Source organism: Rana temporaria, chromosome 2 (assembly GCF_905171775.1).
Source record: "Rana temporaria chromosome 2, aRanTem1.1, whole genome shotgun sequence".
Classification (NCBI taxonomy): domain Eukaryota; kingdom Metazoa; phylum Chordata; class Amphibia; order Anura; family Ranidae; genus Rana; species Rana temporaria.
In genome coordinates, this window is record NC_053490.1 from 41071662 (window position 1) to 41092119 (window position 20458).

Sequence of the window (20458 nt, forward strand, 5' to 3'; positions counted from 1 at the left end):
TTTTATTAAACCCTATACAAACGATATTATACTATATGGCTCTCTTCTCCTTATTAATGGATCGTTGACCTGTTTGAGGACTACTCCATTCTGAAGACCCTTGTGTTGGCTGCACACACACACATTCCACGTCTGTCCTGTGCCTTTCTTATTCAAGGATCTGGTAAGGACCAGTGTGTTCTGTGGTGGTGGTTTTTGTCACACTGTCCTTTGCCAGTCACTTGGTGATGCTATGCATTAGTGCTTTATACAATATCACACTATTGGAGTTCTACTGTTTTGTGTTTTTTTGGTTCATCACTGCTGGACTGTCGGGAGGCTGTGTCCTGGATTAGATCCCCTGCATAGCCCAGGTTACGGCTACCTGCTTGAATTGATCCATTTGGGATCGCAAACTCTGGTAAGGGTCCGTTATTTCAGACAGCTGTGATCCAGTTTTCATTATTTATTGTTGGGACACTCCTATGAAGTATCTACAGATACGCCCGTCGTAAGTCTTTCTGAATCCGGGCCAATGTTCGTAGGAGTTTTTGTTCTAAAATCTAGTGGTGTATAACCAGCATTCTGAGACGTGTTCATCTGTGAAGGGCTTCAGGTTTCAGAACCAGGCGTAGTCGCCATTTGCAGCCAGAAATAAGAACCGTGGTCATTTATCTTCCAATTCATTTCCTTATGGAAGGAAGAATCACAGAGCACAGAGCCGCCTGTCCGATCATCCGATGAGCAGAGAAGCCTTGTCCATTGTGCCGTATAGTCAAAGCTCTTCCTTTTATCTTCCCAGCCACACTCCCGACCCGTCATGGTCGGTCACACAGATCAGATTTGGTGGAAGAAATCTCAGGAAGAGGATGGGTGCCCATTCAGATGTGTTCAGTGTACGAGAGCATGCAAGATGGGAAAAGACTCCTTTTTTTTAGATCAGTTATTTTAATAGGAAAAATTCCTCGCTGTCACACACTTGGTTTTAATGCCCACATTGAAGAAAACCATGGGGGAGATTTACTAAAACTGCAGAACACAGAATCTGGTGCAGCCGTGCAAAGTAACAATCTAGACCTGTGCAGAACGAAAAAATGTGTTTCGATTCATTATTTACATGAATTTCTTTAGTTAAATTTGTGTTCAGAATTCATTTCCTTTATTCAAATCAAATTCCATTTAAAATCTAATTTATTCTATTTGACTTTTGGAAGATGGTTAAATCCATTCTATTCTATTTTTCAATTCTATTCTTTTATTTTTTATTCTGTTTTCTTTTTTATTATGTTCTATTTTGGTTTCTTTTTTTATTGTGTTCTATTCTATTAGAAATTCAAATGTATTCTATTCCAAGTTAGAATTTTGGAAAATGGTTATATTAAATTCTTCTATTCTATTTAAGCTTATTCTATTCAAAATTAGAATTTCAGAATATGGTTATATTCCTTCTATTTTATTATATTATATTTTTTATTACATTATGTTCTTTTATTTTCTATTATATTTTTTTCTGTTCTATTCTTTTATGTTCTATTCTGTCCTTTTTTTTTCCTATTCTATTTTTATTTTTTATTTTGTATTCTGTTCTGTTCTGTTTTTACTCTATTATATTCTCTTCTAATCTATACTTTTATTTTCTATTCTATTTTATTCTCTTCGGAAATTAGAATTTGAATCGAAAACTATTATTTCGGATTTGTTTAAATTCGTTAAAGCGAAGGTTCTGTGACCAATCTTTTTTTTGTGCATTCGATGGGGTTTCACAAGACAAACTTATACTCACTTGTTTTGTGTCTGCATATATCCCCTGTTCTTTTCCGTGGCAAAGAAGAACCTTTTAATTATCCGTTCCTGGCAGTTTCCATTTTGCTTGTGGCCATTGTGAAGCCCACAAGCAATCATTTCCTGGAAGCGGTGAATGCTCATCTCCCAGCATTCACCGGTGTATCTTGCGCCTGCGCAGTGTTCACGGCATGTAGCGCCGTGAACTTACTGGTTGCCATCACAACGGGCAGCATCATTAAAAATTCACGCCCCGTTGTGATGGTATTTTACTGGACGGCTTAGAGCAGGCATGTCCAAAGTCCGGCCCGCAGACTGGTTTTATATGGCCCCCACTTGCAATTTGCTTTTATCACTTTTGTGGCCCCCAAGCTCCGCACAGGGTAAGGATGAGCTTGGTTTAAAAAAAAAAAATATATATATATATATATATATATATATAAATAAATAAATATATATATATATATATATATATATATATATATATATATATATATATATATATATATATATTCACCACACACAGCCACAAAGGTAGGAGAATTATTTTTGGGCAGTGTATTAGTGCTCGGACGAACACACTTTCATCGAATTTTAATGGTTCAAAGAATGTCAGGCAAAATGGTTGGCCCTCATGCACATTCACTTTATCAAATCTGGCCCTCTTTCAAAAAAGTTTGGACACCCCTGGCGTAGAGCAATGTCTCTTAGGAAGCATGACACTGTGCTCCCAGGAGACATTGCGGATAACTCCCAGATTACATTGCGGCGCCGGGGAAAAGAGTAGAAACGCCTACTCCCGCAGGAGTAAAAACCCGGAAGTCGCACTGCAGACAGCTGTACTACAGTAAATACAACAGAAAAAAAAATTGGCTATTGAACATGTTGGTAGGGTCAGGAATGTGATCGGATATAGTTATTATTTTGGGTGATACTCCATTTTAAGTACTATCCTATAGAAGATTTACTGCTACAGGGCGACCCTCTTGTGCAGATCACCTATTTATATATATGATCCTCCACTTCCGCCTAGGGAGCGCGCGGGCCGCCTGTGCTGTGATTACTCACAACAGGAGCTGATCTGCGAGTTCCGGGCACTGAATGTCCGCCGGCACCTGCCAATTATCAGGCAGAGACACAGAATGATGATCTGCCTATGTAGACCAGGCAGATCTCCATTCTGCCAGGAGGGGGGGAGGGATGAATTTTATCTCTGAAAAGCAGGGAATAAAAATACATTGCTTCCCTGAGTAAAAGCAGTACACCTAGTACAGTAAAACACAGGCTAGGCACACAGATAACCCTTTGATTGCCCTAGACGTTTAAGCCCTTCCCAGCCAGTGCCGTTAATACAGTGACAGTGGTTCCCACAAAGTGTTAAGTGTAGACATGTGCATTCGTTTTTGTCCGAATGCATTTTCGTCCGAATTTCAGGTACTTTCATTATCGTTTTAACAAGCAAAAATGAACGTGCAGAATCTGAAAGATCCAACATAAAAAAATGCTTTATTTTCGTTTTTGTTGCTACAACAGTTTGATATAGATAGGAGATTCGACATGACGCTGACAATAGCGATCTGTGTCTATCGAACTTGCAGTCGAATGTGCCTAACTTAACTTTATTAGTCCAAGATTATTCTACATAGAGAGGAAAGATTTGACATTATAGAGAGAAAAGATTTGACACTATAGAGACAGTGTTGGGGTAGACCATTCGACATGAATGACGAAGATTCAACGAAGCAGTGAAAAACATACAAACGTCGAATTATGGTGTCTGTCGAAAGTTCTAAGAAGATTCGACAAGCAGCTAAACTGTACAACGCCGCAATCGTACATTTCCGGTCAAATGTTCGGCCCATAGGCTATAAAGGAATTTGAATGTTGGTTGACTAGTAATAATAATTCATAAATATAATTATTACTAGTCATATAACATTAGAATTCTTCTATAGCTTGTAGGCGGAACGATCGACCGGAAATGTACAATTGCGGCGTCAAGTCTTTAAGCTGCTCCTTCAAATCTTCTTAGAACATTCGATAGACACCATAAGCCTTCAATGACAGATTCGACCTTAACCACTTAAGCCCTGGACCATTTTGTTGCTAAATGCCCAGGCCAGGTTTTGCGATTCGGCACTGCGTCGCTTTAACAGACAATTGCGCGGTCGTGCGACGTGGCTCCCAAACAAAATCGGTGTCCTTTTTTCCCCACAAATAGAGCTTTCTTTTGGTGGTATTTGATCACCTCTGCGGTTTTTATTTTTTGCACTATAAACAAAAATAGAGCGACAATTTTGAAAAAAATGCAATATTTTTTACTTTTTGCAATAATAAATATCCCCCAAAAACATATATAAAAAAAAAAAATTTCCTCAGTTTAGGCCGATACGTATTCTTCTACCTATTTTTGGTAAAAAAAATCGCAATAAGTGTTTATCGATTGGTTTGCGCAAAATTTATAGCGTTTACAAAATAGGGGATAGTTTTATTGCATTTTTATTCATTATTTTTTTTTTACTACTAATGGCGGCGATCAGCGTTTTTTTTCGTGACTGCGACATTATGGCGGACTCTTCAGACAATTTTGACACATTTTTGGGACCATTGTCATTTTCACAGCAAAAAATGCATTTAAATTGCATTGTTTATTGTGAAAATGACAGTTGCAGTTTGGGAGTTAACCACAGGGGGCGCTGTAGGAGTTAGGGTTCACCTAGTGTGTGTTTACTACTGTAGGGGGGTGTGGCTGTAGGACTGACATCATCGATCGAGTCTCCCTATAAAAGGGATCACTCGATCGATACCCTGCCACAGTGAAGCACGGGGAAGCCGTGTTTACATACGGCTCTCCCCGTTCTTCAGCTCCGGGGAGCGATCGCGACGGGGCGGCTATAAACGAATAGCCGTGCCGTCATCCTGGATCGCTCCCCGAGGTAAGCCGGCCGCCGCACGCAGCGGGGGGGGTCCCGATCGGACCCCCGACCCGCTAGAAGGCAGGAACGTATATATACGCCCATCTGCCTGTACGTGCCATTCTGTGGACGTAAATAGACGTGCAGCGGGCGTTAAGTGGTTAAAGGAGTTGTAAATAAAAAAAAAATGTATGCCGAAATGACTGTTTACAGGGTATAGAGACATAATAGTTAACTGATTCCTTTTAAAAATGATTAAAAATAGATAAAAATCAATCATATAATGTACTTGTAGAATCAATCTACTAAAACGGCATTGTTCTCACTGTACGATTGCCAATTTTTGGAACCAAACAGAACCCATTAATCAAGGCAAGGATTTATAAAGAGCCATGCAGTCCCAAAAGTTTGCCCATTCGTAAGATGATGAAAATGCTCAAGAATAATCAAGTGACACTGGTATATGGCATAAGTTGGGGCCAGGGGCGTTGCTAGGTAGCAAAAAGACCAGGGGCTTCAGCCCGAAGCCGGAACCGGGGGGGGGGGGGCGCGGTGCGACTCACCTGACCTATGCGCGCGTGTGTCAGTACACACACTGACGTGTGTGTGTGTATGAATGTCAGTTACACACTCCATGAGATCAGCATGCAAGGAAGCTCTTAGGCACACTAGCATGTCTTTCAGGGTTGTTTCTGACGCCTGACCTGTCCCACATACACTGACCTGTCCTGTCCTACATACACACTGACCTGTCCTGTCCTACATACACACTGACCTGTCCTGTCCTACATACACACACTGACCTGTCCTGTCCTACATACACACACTGACCTGTCCTACATACACACACTGACCTGTCCTACATACACACACTGACCTGTCCTACATACACACACTGACCTGTCCTACATACACACACTGACCTGTCCTGACCTACATACACACACTGACCTGTCCTGACCTACATACACACACTGACCTGTCCTGACCTACATACACTGACCTGTCTTACATACACTGACCTGTCCTGACCTACATACACTGACCTGTCTTACATACACTGACCTGTCCTGACCTACATACACTGACCTGTCTTACATACACTGACCTGTCCTGACCTACATACACTGACCTGACCTACATACACTGACCTGACCTACATACACTGACCTGACCTACATACACTGACCTGTCCAACATACACTGACCTGTCCTACATACACTGACCTGTCCTACATACACTGACCTGTCCTACATACACTGACCTGTCCTACATACACTGACCTGTCCAACACTGACCTGTCCTACATACACTGACCTGTCCTACATACACTGACCTGTCCTACATACACTGACCTGTCCAACACTGACCTGTCCAACACTGACCTGTCCTACATACACTGACCTGTCCAACACTGACCTGTCCAACACTGACCTGTCCAACACTGACCTGTCCAACACTGACCTGTCCAACACTGACCTGTCCAACATACACTGACCTGTCCAACATACACTGACCTGTCCAACATACACTGACCTGTCCTACATACACTGACCTGACCTACATACACTGACCTGTCCTACATACACTGACCTGTCCAACACTGACCTGTCCTACATACACTGACCTGTCCTACATACACTGACCTGTCCTACATACACTGACCTGTCCAACACTGACCTGTCCTACATACACTGACCTGTCCAACACTGACCTGTCCAACACTGACCTGTCCAACACTGACCTGTCCAACATACACTGACCTGTCCAACATACACTGACCTGTCCAACATACACTGACCTGTCCAACATACACTGACCTGTCCAACATACACTGACCTGTCCTACATACACTGACCTGTCCTACATACACTGACCTGTCCAACATACACTGACCTGTCCAACATACACTGACCTGTCCAACATACACTGACCTGTCCTACATACACTGACCTGTCCTACATACACTGACCTGTCCTACATACACTGACCTGTCCTACATACACTGACCTGTCCTACATACACTGACCTGTCCTACATACACTGACCTGTCCTACATACACTGACCTGTCCTACATACACTGACCTGTCCTACATACACTGACCTGTCCTACTAACACTGACCTGTCCTACTAACACTGACCTGTCCTACTAACACTGACCTGTCCTACTAACACTGACCTGTCCTACTAACACTGACCTGTCCAACACACACTGACCTGTCCTACTAACACTGACCTGTCCAACACACACTGACCTGTCCTACTAACACTGACCTGTCCAACACACACTGACCTGTCCTACTAACACTGACCTGTCCAACACTTACCTGTCCAACACTTACCTGTCCAACACTGACCTGTCCAACACTGACCTGTCCAACATACACTGACCTGTCCAACACACACTGACCTGTCCAACACACACTGACCTGTCCTACTAACACTGACCTGTCCAACACACACTGACCTGTCCAACACACACTGACCTGTCCAACACTTACCTGTCCAACACTGACCTGTCCAACACACACTGACCTGTCCAACACACACTGACCTGTCCAACACTAACACTGTCCTGTCCAACACTAACACTGTCCTGTCCAACACTTACACTGTTCTGTCCAACACTTACACTGTTCTGTCCAACACATACACTGACCTGTCCAACACTTACACTGACCTGTTCTGTCCTAGCCTCGGGCCCACAGTAACCTCGAGCCAAAGGCTAAAGGGTTCCTTCCACAAATTATGTTTGGGAAGTATACCTGACAGTGACAATCATAAAAAAAAAAAACATATTAAGAATATTAAATACATCTTCGTCGCAGAGATGGTAAATAGGGCTTACTTTGAGTTGGACTAGCAGCTGAAAATGACTGACGCCGGCGGCCTGCTTCCTAAGTTGTCCGGGGCGGGTGGGGTGTCCTCCCGGGCCGGCTCTCCCCCTGGAGTCACTCACGCTGGCTGCTCTAGCCGTCGACTGGCCCAGCCGTTCTCCACGCCGGCGCCATGGTCCGGCGCCTTCTCCTCGGTCACACACAGACTCCAGTCTGTCAGCTGCGCCGTCAGGGAAGTCACGCTTTGCGCGCTTTTCCCATTTGAAGGGTCCGGCCAATGTAAACAAGACACGTCACGTCCCGGCTGCGGATTTGTCCACTGTGATGTCCATCATAACAGCACAGCGCGCCTATGATGGACATCTCACTGGCCAATCCTGGGAATAGCGTGCATGCGTCGCACTCGCACGGCACAGACAGTGAGCTTGAATGACTGCACTTGACTAATTTTACGGGGACCCGCCGATTCGGGGCTAATAATGTTAAATTAAACGGCCGAGACTCGGGGCTTTTCGGGGTACCATTCGGGGCTCCAGCCCACCAAGCCCCGCCCTAACGACGCCCCTGGTTGGGGCAGTTTGTTACAGCTGGGGATGGAGAGGGCATCGAACCATGAACTTGCAGATGCCTTAAGCAACCAAGTAGTAGATTACATTTATCTAAACCCAAAACCAAAAATGTTATATATTGTAATATTTAGATTTGACTACATTCATTTTTTTTCAGGCTTCTTTTCCTTTATTTTCACTTGGTAATTGGCAAATAACACTTCCCCACTAGATGGGTACATCACTCCCCACTGTGTTTATGGAGGGAGCCATTGGTACCATAATTTGGACTGCAAACCTGTCCATATCTTCATTGCATGGGAGAGAAGGAGGGAGGGCGTGCAATTAATAGTTTACAGAAGATGTCTAGGGAGGTAGATATTCTGCAGCTCACAGGAACTAATAAGAACACCACATGTCTGGCAGATCAACAGGTGTTTTCTGTATTTGCTGAAAATTTTATTGGATTGGAAAAAACACAGCCACCACATTATGGAACCAGGGGCGGACTGACCATTGGGACTCTCGGGCACTGCCCGAGGGCCCCATGCCACTAGGGGGCTCCATCAGGGTTGCCAGGCTCAATAAAACCAGGGAAAGTATGTAAAAATCTGTGTTTTTTTTACATCTGTCCCTGATATGTCCAAAACCGACATGCTTTTGATGTGAAAATCCTGAGATTTTAGCTGCCCTGCCTATGCAATGCCTCCTGGCCATCTGTAAGCCCGGGGGCCCCATAATCTTCTATTGCCCGGGGGCCCCATGAGTTGTCAGTCCACCCCTGTATGGAACTGTAATCTGCAATGTATTACATTTTTGTTCTTGGGTTTAGTTCTCCTTTTTTTTTTTTTTTATCAAAAAAGCTTTTATTGAGCAAAACAACAATTCACATGGTATACAAAAAGCGTTCAGGTACAGTAAGCATCAGGTGGTAATAGAATGCAAAAAAAATGGGCCATACAGTAAAAAGGAGCATGACATGCAGCAATGAATATACTTGGATGTCTAGGAACAGGTTAAGGATGAATTCAGCCACTTGTCCCATATCTTTTCATATTTGGCCGGACAGCCCCTGTGAGAATAGACCAGTTTTTTATACGGTAGTACACTGTTGACCTCTGCCAGCCAGTGGGAAAACTCTGGGGGGTCCGAACGCATCCACACCCGTGCTATAACCTTTCTAGCTGTAAAAAGTGTCTCATGCAGGAATATCTTTATAAACGTATTCATCTCTGCATCTGGAATATACCCAGCAGGCTTGGCTTTGGCTGCAAAGTTATGGGGGATCCCATCTTGTCATGTAGGAACTTCACCACCTGTTCCCAGAAGGCCTGGATCTTAACACACTGCCATATCAGGTGGAAGAAAGTACCCGTATCACGGGCACACATTGGGCAAGCATTTGGGAAATCCCTTCTGTATTTAGAGATCCTGAGGGGTGTAAGATAGGCTCTGTTCAGAATGAAGGTTTGTGTGAGGCGGTCTGACAGCTTAGGGGATACCAGTTTGCATGCATCTAGGGCATCGCTCCATTCATCATCCTCCATTGGACCCACCTCCCCCACCCACCTGGACTTCAGGGCGTAGGCGGACACCGTCACGCTCGGGAGCGTGATCATGGTGTGAAATTGGGTGATTAATTTTTTGGGGTCAGGTTACTTAATTGCGGCCATCAGGGGATTGTCGGCCAGAGCCAGGTCGTCCTGGGGAAACTGAGCCCGAAAGGCGTGTCGCAGTTGGGCTTAGAGGAATAGCATATGGTCGGGCAGGTCGTACTCGGCTTGCAGTATATTAAAGGGTTTAAGTTTTCCACCTCTGGTGACGTGTGGCAGGTAGTATATCCCCCTAGAACTCCACATTTCAGTGTCGCGGATGCGCTCCAACTCCGGTAGGGCAGTGGTGTGCCACAGGGAGGTGTAAATGTGCGGGTCGAGATGCCCAGCCTGTCTAAAACCACACTCCACACCCTTCTGTAATGATACAACAGGGAATGGCAGTCCCCCGTCAGTCTCGCCCCCCCCGCTATTGCCTTTAGGGGGTCGCCCGTCGACTGAGTCCATGCAGGGCACAGGAGGCTAAGGAATCTGATCCTGTCAACCTTGTCTACATGGAACAGTTGCGACAGTTGGGCAGCCAGGTAATACGCGTTAAAGTCGGGTAACGCCAGTCCGGCCAGGTCGGTGGGGTTTTTCAGTTTATGCCAGGGGAGCTTGTGCCTCGCTGAGCCCCAGATGAATGGTTTGAGGAGGGCCTTCATCTGCTTGAAGCACCGAAGCACCAGGTAAACCGGCGAATGCCACACCATGTATAGAACCTTTGGTAGCAAGACCATTTTCACTAAGTTTATGCGACCCGTAACTCCCAGTGGGAGTCGAGCCCAGACCTGAGTTCTCTGTTTAAGCATATCATACAGTGGCGTGACATTCAGTGAGATATAGTCTGCCGGATCTCTGGTGGTTCGGATTATTAGTTCTCCTTTTAAACATTGCATATGCATTGAGAGAGATAATCTGTTTTGGTTGGACCATTATTGGCTGGACTTGGCAATGGTGGGTAGAAAATGCCAATAATAATCAAAGCAACGCAAGTCCTAACCCTTCTTAATTAAATCCAGAAGAAAAATGCCTTGGCTGGAGTTTTACGTAAAGGTGGTCTTCATTGCACATTGTCTTTTCCAGCTATCCAGTCCAGATGAAGATTTTGAGGGCAAATCCTTGTATGAAAGCTGGCTCGAAAAAGATCCTTCAATACAGAGTGCAGAGCTGCCAAGGTAAAGTGCCATGGTCACTAGCATAATACAATACCTTGAAAAAGTATTCATACCCCTCGATTTTTTTTTTTTTTCATTTTGTATTGTTACAACCAAAAACATAAATGTATTTTATTGGGATTTATGTGATGGACCAACACAAAGTGGCACCTAATTGTGAAGTGGAAGGAAAATGATAAATGGTTTTAATTTTTTTTTCACAAATATCTGAAAAGTGTGGTGTGCATTTGTATTCAGCCGTCCCCCACAGCACAATACTTTGTAGAACCACCTTTCGCTGCAATTACAGCTGCAAGTCTTTTTGGGTATGTCTCTACCAGCTTTGCAAAATAGCTTAAACTGTGTCAGATTGGATTGAGAGGTCTTGCCACAGATCCTCAATTGGATTTAGGTCTGGACTTTGACTGGGCCATTCTAACACATGAATATGCTTTGATTTAAACCAGGGGTATGCAACCTTGGCACTCCAGCTGTGATGAAACTACAAATCCCATCATGCCTCGGCCTCTAGGAGTCATGCCTGTGATTGTCAGGGTCTTGCAATGTCTCGTGGGGCTTGTAGTTTCACCACAGCTGGAGGGCCAAGGTTGCCTACAACTAAATAAAAAACATTCCTTTTGTAGCTCTGGCTGTATGTTTAGGGTCGTTGTCCTGCTGGAAGGTGAACCTCCGCCCCATTCTCAAGTCTTTTGCAGACTCTACCAGGTTTTCTTCTAAGATCGGTCTGTATTTGGCTCCATCCATCTTTCTATCAACTCTGACCAGCTTCCCTGCTGAAGAAAAGCATTCCCCCAACATGATGCGCCCACCACCATGTTTCACAGTGGGGATAGTGTGTTTAGGGTGATGTGTAGTGTTTGTTTTCTGCCACACATAGCGTTTTGCTTTTAAGCCAAAAAGTAAAATGTTGGTCTTATCTGACCAAAGCACCTTCTTCCACATGTTTGCTGTGTCCCCCACGTGGTTTCTCACAAACGCAACGACTTTTGGCTTTCTTAAAGAATGGCTTTTTTCTTACCACTCCTCCATAAAGGCCAGATTTGTGGAGTGCAAAACTAATAGTTGTCCTGTGGACAGATTCTTCCACCTGAGCTGTGGATCTCTGCAAAGTTACCATGGGCCTCTTGGCTGCATCCCTCTGATTAATGCTCTCCTTGCCCGTACTGTCAGTTCAGGTGAACGGCCATGTCTTGGTTTTTGTATTTGCTATATCAACTTTTATTTTTGAGTCGTCTGTTGCTGAACTTTGTTATGATTTAGTTAAAAAAAAAAAAACGGGAGGGTGGGTGTGGACTTGTTCTATCCTGAGAAATGTACAGACTGAGTGACCAGTAAGGCCTCGTACACACGACCGAACATGTCCGCTGAAACTGGTCCGTCGGACCAGTTTCTACGGACATGTCCGACCGTGTGTAGGGCCGACCGGAGAGTTTTCCGGCCTAGCGGACAGGTTTCCAGCGGACAAATGTTTCTTAGCATGCTAAGAAACATGTCCGCTGGAAGCCTGTCCGTCAGACATGTCCGATGGTCAGTACGACTCATCAGACATGTCCGCTTGCCCGAGAACCCGCCCATGGCGTCGAAGTGATTCGACGCATGCGTGGAAGCATTGAACTTCCGGGTTCGCGCACGTCGCCGCGTCATCGTCACCGCGTCTTCACCGCGGGGAATTTGGTCTGATGGTGTGTACAGCCATCAGACCAAATGATCCCAGCGGACATGTCCGATGAAAACGGTCCGCAGACCATTTTCATAAGTCATGGGACTTGATGTGACACAAGTCCCCTCCTTTATAATTTTCCTGCCAATAACCTGCCACTAAAAATAACACCACCTCACCACCCCACCCTGTTTGCCATTCATTAGCCCTATTTGAAGCTGACATACTATCCCGAAGGATCCGTCTCCAGTCATGATGCCTTACTGTGTTTATAACGCAGGGAATTGCTTTACTACCTGTGAAGTCATCACCTGGGTTGTAGAATTTTTGCAGGGGTAATTGCTAGGGGGAAGGGGGGTCAACAGGGTGCCCTATGTCAGTGCTTATTTCCCTAGGCACATCCCCATGACTCCAACTACCAAAAGCCCTTTCACTACTCACTGGGAATAAAGGTGGCAGCAGTTGGAAAAAAATACATATACATACCTCCCAACATTTCAAAAATCCACTGCGGGACATCTTGTTGAGCGGGGGGGGGTCAAAGTTGTTGAGCGAGGGAGGGGGGTTGTCGCGGATCACAGTTGTTGAGCGGGGAGGGGTGATTGCCGCGATCGAAGTTGTTCAGCGGGGGGGGGGCGGTGGTTGCCGCGGTTCACAGTTTTTGAGCGGGGGGGTGATTGCCGCGATCGACGTTGTTAACCGGGGGGATGAGCGGGGTTGCCGCGGATCGCAGTTGTTGAGCCGGGTCGGGGGGAATATTGCAGCGATCTAAGTAAGTTGTTGAGCGGGGGGGGGGGTCTCCTACCTGTGCACACAGCCTGTCGGGTTCTCCTCTTCTCTTTAGCTGCCGCAGACCACACAGCGCTCCGCTCCGGTAAGAGAGCATGTCTCCCCTCTGACCTTCTTCTTCCTGTGCGGGAAAATGAACCCCTGAGCGGGACTGCGGAAGATGCAGTCTGTGCGGGAAGTTCCCGCAGAATCCGGGCGGGTTGGGAGGTATGCACAGTGGCGGAATTTTCGTAGTCGCAGCAGTCGCCATTGCGACTGGGCCCTGTAGTCCGGGGGGGCCCGCCCGCCGCCCGTGTGAGGGGCCCGCCCGCCGCCCGTGTGAGGGGCCCGCCCGCCGCCCGTGTGAGGGGCCCGCCCACCGCCTGCCAGTGTGAGGAGCCGTTCCGACGCGGGGATTGGGTGCCGACAAGGCAGCAGATGCAGGGGCAGCATCGCAGCAACCCCCCCCCCCCCCAAGACCCGGCATCTCCCCCTGCACCTCTGGCTGGCTGTTTAGAGTGCAGTGGGGAGATGTGGAAGGCAGCGATCGGCAGCTCTATGGTGCCTGTGTGGGCAGCAGGATCTCCCTGGGGCTTGTAGTACTGTGTCAGTGTATACAGAGGAGAGGGGGAGGGGCCTCTGACCCAGGCAGGTATCAGTTTCACTTTCACTCTGCTTGCACACTGTTGTTGATGCCCGGGTCAGAGGCCCCTCCCCCTCTGCTGTATACATGATTCAGAGATAGAACTACAAGCCCCAGTGAGATCCCCCTGCCTGTGGACACCATAGAGCTGCCAATCGCCACCTTCACCAGCCAGGTACAGGGGAACCTCTTGCAAGGGGGAGTCAGCTGTTTGGGGACCCTGATGTAAGAGGGGGGGGGGCCTCTGGGGACACTAATGTAAGAGGGGGGCCTCTGGGGACACTAATGTAAGAGGGGGGGGCTTCTGCGGACACTAATGTAAGAGGGGGGGGGGGGCTTCTGGGGACACTAATGTAAGAGGGGGGCTTCTGGGGACACTAATGTAAGGGGGGGCTTCTGAGGACACTAATCTAAGAGGGGGGCCTCTGGGGACACTAATCTAAGAGGGGGGCTTCTGGGGACACTAATCTAAGAGGGGGGCTTCTGTGGACACTAATGTAAGAGGGGGGGGGCTTCTGGGGACACTAATGTAAGAGGGGGGGGCCTCTGGGGACACTAATGTAAGGGGGGGGCCTCTGGGGACACTAATGTAAGGGGGGGCCTCTGGGGACACTAATGTAAGGGGGGGGCCTCTGGGGACACTAATGTAAGGGGGGGGCCTCTGGGGACACTAATGTAAGGGGGGGGGGGCTTCTGGGGACACTAATGTAAGAGGGGGGGCTTCTGGGGACACTAATGTAAGGGGGGGCTTCTGGGGACACTAATGTAAGGGGGGCTTCTGGGGACACTAATGTAAGAGGGGGGCTTCTGGGGACACTAATGTAAGAGGGGGGCTTCTGGGGACACTAATGTAAGAGGGGGGGCTTCTGTGGACACTAATGTAAGAGGGGGGGCTTCTGGGGACACTAATGTAAGAGGGGGGGCCTCTGGGGACACTAATGTAAGGGGGGGGCCTCTGGGGACACTAATGTAAGGGGGGGGCCTCTGGGGACACTAATGTAAGGGGGGGCCTCTGGGGACACTAATGTAAGGGGGGGGCTTCTGGGGACACTAATGTAAGAGGGGGGGCTTCTGGGGACACTAATGTAAGAGGGGGGGGGGCTTCTGGGGACACTAATGTAAGAGGGGGGCTTCTGGGGACACTAATGTAAGGGGGGGCTTCTGAGGACACTAATCTAAGAGGGGGGCCTCTGGGGACACTAATCTAAGAGGGGGGCTTCTGGGGACACTAATCTAAGAGGGGGGCTTCTGTGGACACTAATGTAAGAGGGGGGGGGCTTCTGGGGACACTAATGTAAGAGGGGGGGGCCTCTGGGGACACTAATGTAAGGAAGGGGGCCTCTGGGGACACTAATGTAAGGAAGGGGGCCTCTGGGGACACTAATGTAAAGAAGGGGGCCTCTGGGGACACTAATGTAAGGAAGGGGGCCTCTGGGGACACTAATGTAAAGAAGGGGGCCTCTGGGGACACTAATGTAAGGAAGGGGGCCTCTGGGGACACTAATGTAAGGAAGGGGGCCTCTGGGGACACTGATGTAGCGGGAGACTCTCTGGGGACCCTGATGTAGGGGGAGACTTTCTGGGGACCCTGGTGTAAGAGGGGGCTCTCTGGGGACCCTGGTGTAAGGGGGGCTCTCTGGGGACCCTGGTGTAAGGGGAGACTCTCTGGGGACCCTGGTGTAAGGGGAGACTCTCTGGGGACCCTGGTGTAAGAGGGGAGACTCTCTGGGGACCCTGATGTAAGTAGGAAGGCTCTCTGGGGAGTCCCCCTATGTGATGGTGTGTGTGTGTGGGGGGGGTGGCATTGAAGGACCTGGCCTTGGGGCAGCAAAGGGAATAAATCTGGGCCTGGGCAGAGGCAGCGCTGAGACTGGGGGCTGACACCAATGAGAGAAGGCGGGGGAGGAGCTTTCCTCTCTGTGTGGAGTACCTATACCATCTACCCATGAGACAAGAAGGCATCCTGGCGGAAGATTAGAAGGCACAGTGATGGTGACCGTAACTGATCGAACGGAATTCCCAGGGATTCGATTGATTGACAGTAAGTGACATTTTTCAGAGCTGAGCAATCGATGCCAACCTCCACCACCTGTGCCTCTTACTGATCCCACCCCCCCCCCCCACCCCCCACCACTGATCTCAGCCCTATCCCCCCCATTACTTCTACAACAGAGGGGATGGGGGATAGGGCTGAGATCAGTGGTGGGAGGATTGGATCAGTAAGAGGCACAGGTGGTGGTGGGAGCTCCACCACAGCCACCCCCCTCAAGTACCACCACTGCCACCTCCCCCTCAAGTAACACAGCTGCCACCCCCCTCAACTACCGCCGTTGCCACCCCCTCAAAAAAAGTATCAAAATCATGCTTTTTCGAGGGGGGGGGGGGGGGGGGTCCTTTGTGATTTCTTGCACCCGGGCCCAGAAGTTTCTAGTTACGCCTCTGGGTATGCATATACAGTATTCTTGGGGATAGATGGAGTTCTGTAGGGGACCAGCAGGGGAGAACACAGATGGCAGAGGCCCCGTGTTCTCAGTTCATTACAGGAAATTAGCAGTTGGAATTTTGGCAAATTTCACGGGTATTGTATTTGCAGAATTTCTAAAATAAAAACAATGGAAAATGTGAAGAGATATACTGTATACAGGGCCAAGCAGGCCCGGACTTACCATTGGGCTTGACTGGGCTCAAGCCCATGGGCCCCGCCCAATAGGGGCCCCCGGGAAGAGGAAGCAGGAAGAGCCATGCTGCATGCTGCTGATGAAGAGGTTTTAAGATGTCTCCTCCCCCCCCCCCCGCTTAACAACTACGATCGGCGGCCCCCCCTCAACAACTTTGATCAATCAGCAACCCCCCCCCCATACTCAACAACTCGGATTGGCGCCCCCCACCACGCAACAACTTTGGTCAGCTGCGATCGGTGGCCCCCCTGATCAACAACTCGGATCGGTGGCAGCCCCCCCGCTCAACAACTTCGATCAGCTTCGACCCCCCCCGCTTCTCGGCTCCAGGGGGCCCCTCAATCAACACTCAAGCCCAGGGGCCCCCACCACCCTAAGTCCTGCCCGGGGGCCAGGACAAGGGGTGGGCAGAAGGAATAGCTACCCTGGGCACCGCATGTATTGTTGGGGTGGGGGCACTGCAAGTTCCTTCTTCTATAAGGCTGACACAGGGATCCTCAAACTATGGCCCTACAGCTGTTGCGGCATTGTAAAACTCTGACATTCACAGACATGACTAGGCATGATGGGAATTGTAGTTCCTGAACAACTGGAGAGCTATAGTTTGAAGACTCATGAGCTGACAGGAGTAGTGACAGCGGCACCACTACTTCTGTCAGCCCTGCACTGGAAGCGGCAAGGAGAGAGCTGGGCAGAGGTGTGGGCTGTGCTCTCTCTCCCCCCCTCCTTCAAGGCTCGCACATAGTAAAGGTGGGGGGACAATTTGGCAACTTTGCCCCGGGCACAGAATGATCTTGTCCCAGCACTTACTGCATATGTGTGTTTTTTCTTTGCCCAGACAGACTTTTAAATCGCTGCTGTAGTTCAGTAGAGCAAACGTACAGAATGTTCTGTAAGCAGTACATATTATGAGCTTCTGTGTCCTGCTTCTTATCGTTATTACGCTCTTATTTTTTGCTTCTTTCTCTGCAGGATAAACAAGCTTGGCTCCGGCAGTGACTTTGAGGCATATTTCCAGCGTTTAGGGATTGCATCTGCAAGAGCGCGCTACACAAAAAATAGGGTGAGCTGGCTGTGAGATGCATGTGTTTGCAGGGGACTTGTTTCATGGTGCAGACAACCAGAGGATACAACTATTGCTGAGCTTCCAGAACTTGTGTCTATGTAAACCCTTACCTTGTAAAACAACCCAATCAGATTAAAATAGAAACAAAAGGCAAAACATTTGTTTATAGATATAAAATAGACAGACACCCCCTTTTTTTTAAGTGATTACATGCCCTCTGTTCTCAGCTACATAAGAAGTTCGGAGAGCTGGGGAGGAGAAACTGCAGCACACAGAACTTCCCAGTGAAAGGCTGTGCAGGGAGAAAGTGGGGAGGTGGTGTCAGGACATGTCTGATCATTGGAGGAAAGCAGGATGAGATTCCAGCACAGCTAGAGGGACTGACCACACTGTATTCTCATGTCTAGTGTGGTCAATTTCTAATAGGAAAGCAGAGTGATTGACAGGAACACCAGGGATTTCAAACAAAGGAAGCAACACAGGATACGGTTGTCATACAGGCACATATCGGGAATATGAAATGTTGGATTTACATGTTGTTTAATGGGGCCCTGGATCATGTCTGGGGCCCTGTACTAGAGTACTGCAATATAACACGCAGCCAGCCTTGCACTCTGACCCCCCCCCCCCTCCTTACAGCACAAAACAGGTGATTGACAGGCTCAGATGTGCATGTTTCTCTATGAGACTGTGTAGAGGGGGAGGGGTGTCTGTTCCCTCTATTCAGGTCTCAGATTACACTCAGCTCCCTGCTGTGCAGTATTTGACATCAGATCTCCGCCTCCTGCCTTCTATAGCTCAGAAATGCTGTACAAACGGTGCACTTTAAACAGCTGTAAAGGAGCTGCAGACAAACAGGTACAACTTGTATAGGAGGATTTGTTTAATCTGTGTGTCACCCAGGGGCGGACTGACAACTCATGGGGCCCCTGGGCTTACAGATGGCCACCACGCCAGGAGGCAGTACAGAGGCGGGGCAGCTAAAATCTCTGGATTTTCACATCAAAAGCATGTCGGTTTCGGACATATCAGGGACAGATGTAAAAAAAAAACACAGATTTTTACATACTGTCCCTGGTTTTATTGAACCTGGCAACCCTGATGGGGCCCCCTAGTGGCATGGGGCCCTCGGGCAATGCCGAGAGCTTCAATGGTCAGTCCGCCCCTGGTGTCACCTGATGCCACTTACTTCACAAGGTATATGGAAGGGTTTACAACCAGTTAAACTAATGAGCAGTGCATAGAAACCCACCATTGAATATTTGTTTTACTTTTTTAGAAAACGGACAAGTACAGCAATTATCCGGTCTACCACACAGTATATGAGACATTTGAGTTGGTGAACCAGTTTTATGATCCAACGTTTAAGAAACAACTTGCAGTAGCCCAGGTGAGGGGAAGTCTGGTGTACAAGCTCGCTGACTCCGATATTCTACCGTTTAATGTCCTTGATTATGGCAAGGAGCTGAAGAATTATGCTGACAGCATCTCTAACTTGGCTAAGCAACATCAAGAGAAAATGGAGACCTATGGTGTGTCTTTTGGTGAGTAAAGATAGTCTAGTAGATGGATACTACATTTGTGCTCCCCAAAAAAGAATGAAGGTAACTTGTCATTTAGAAATTTCACTTATCTTAAAGTGGAGGTTCCATAAAAAAAAACTATTTTGCTTTAAACTGTAGCTTACGACTAAAAAAGAAAAAAAAAAAAATTTTTTTTTTTACTCATCTGGAAATGCCTGTTGCTATGCGGTCCCACGAAATCTGCCTTTGAACCACCTAGGATTCTGACATCATCTCCCTCTAATGCTCCTGGGAAATGTGTGTCATAATTTCCCAGGATGCAGTGCGCTGTCCAATTATCACTCCCCATCCAAGACTTCCAGGAAGTAAGGGCGTATCTGCTGATACTCCGTCGTATCTCTGTTTCTATCTATGCGACGGATTCATAGAATCAGTTACGCATAGATAGCCAGAAGATCCGCCAGGTGTAATTGTTTTACACTGTCGGATCTTAGGATGCAGTACCGCGGCCGCCGCTGGGGGGAGTTTGCGTCGTAAACCAGTGTCGGGTATGCAAATTCGGAGTTACGGCGGATCCACGATGGATTTTCGCGTTCGCTACGTCGCCGCTAGTCTAGTTTCCCGTTGCAAAGTTAGTCGTCGTTTTTGGTGCCCTAACTTTAGTCAGCAAACGTATTGCTGTCTAAAGTATGGCCGTCGTTCCCGCATCGAAATTTAAAAAATAACGTCGTTTACATAAGCCGTCCGGGAATACGGAATTACGCTACGCGCGTCGCCGTTCGAAAAAATGACATCACGGCGCGCAAAGCACGGCGGGAGTTAAGAAACGGAGCATGCGCAGTAGGTCCGGCGCGGGAGCGCGCCTAATTTAAATGGCACACGCCCATTTTGGTGCCCTAACTTTAGTCAGCAAACGTATTGCTGTCTAAAGTATGGCCGTCGTTCCCGCGTCGAAATTTAAAAAAATAACGTAGTTTGCGTAAACTGTCCGGGAATACGGAATTACACTACGCGCGTCGCCGTTCGAAAAAAAATTACATCACGGAGCGCAAAGCACGGCGGGAGTTAAGAAACGGAGCATGCGCAGTAGGTCCGGCGCGGGAGCGCGCCTAATTTAAATGGCACACGCCCATTTGAATTGGCCCGCCTTGCGCCGGAGGCCGCCGGCGTAGTTTTCATCGCAAGTGCTTTGTGAATCAGGCACTTGCGATGAAAACTTGCGGCGGTGTAACGTATCTATGATACATTACGCCGCCGCACTTCTACCAGAATCTGGCCCTAAGTGC

At 47.9% G+C, this 20458-nt stretch overlaps 1 protein-coding gene across 2 annotated transcripts in view; it reads left to right on the forward strand.

Moving 5' to 3' along the window:
* LOC120928972 (N-acetylated-alpha-linked acidic dipeptidase 2-like) overlaps positions 1-20458 on the forward strand; it is a 181647-nt gene that overhangs the window by 149376 nt on the left and 11813 nt on the right. For both annotated transcript variants that reach the window (XM_040340127.1, XM_040340128.1), the window contains exons 15-17: positions 10743-10834; positions 17556-17646; positions 18929-19193. In XM_040340127.1, the coding sequence (XP_040196061.1) occupies positions 10743-10834; positions 17556-17646; positions 18929-19193 (448 nt within the window). The remainder of the gene's footprint in view (positions 1-10742; positions 10835-17555; positions 17647-18928; positions 19194-20458) is intronic.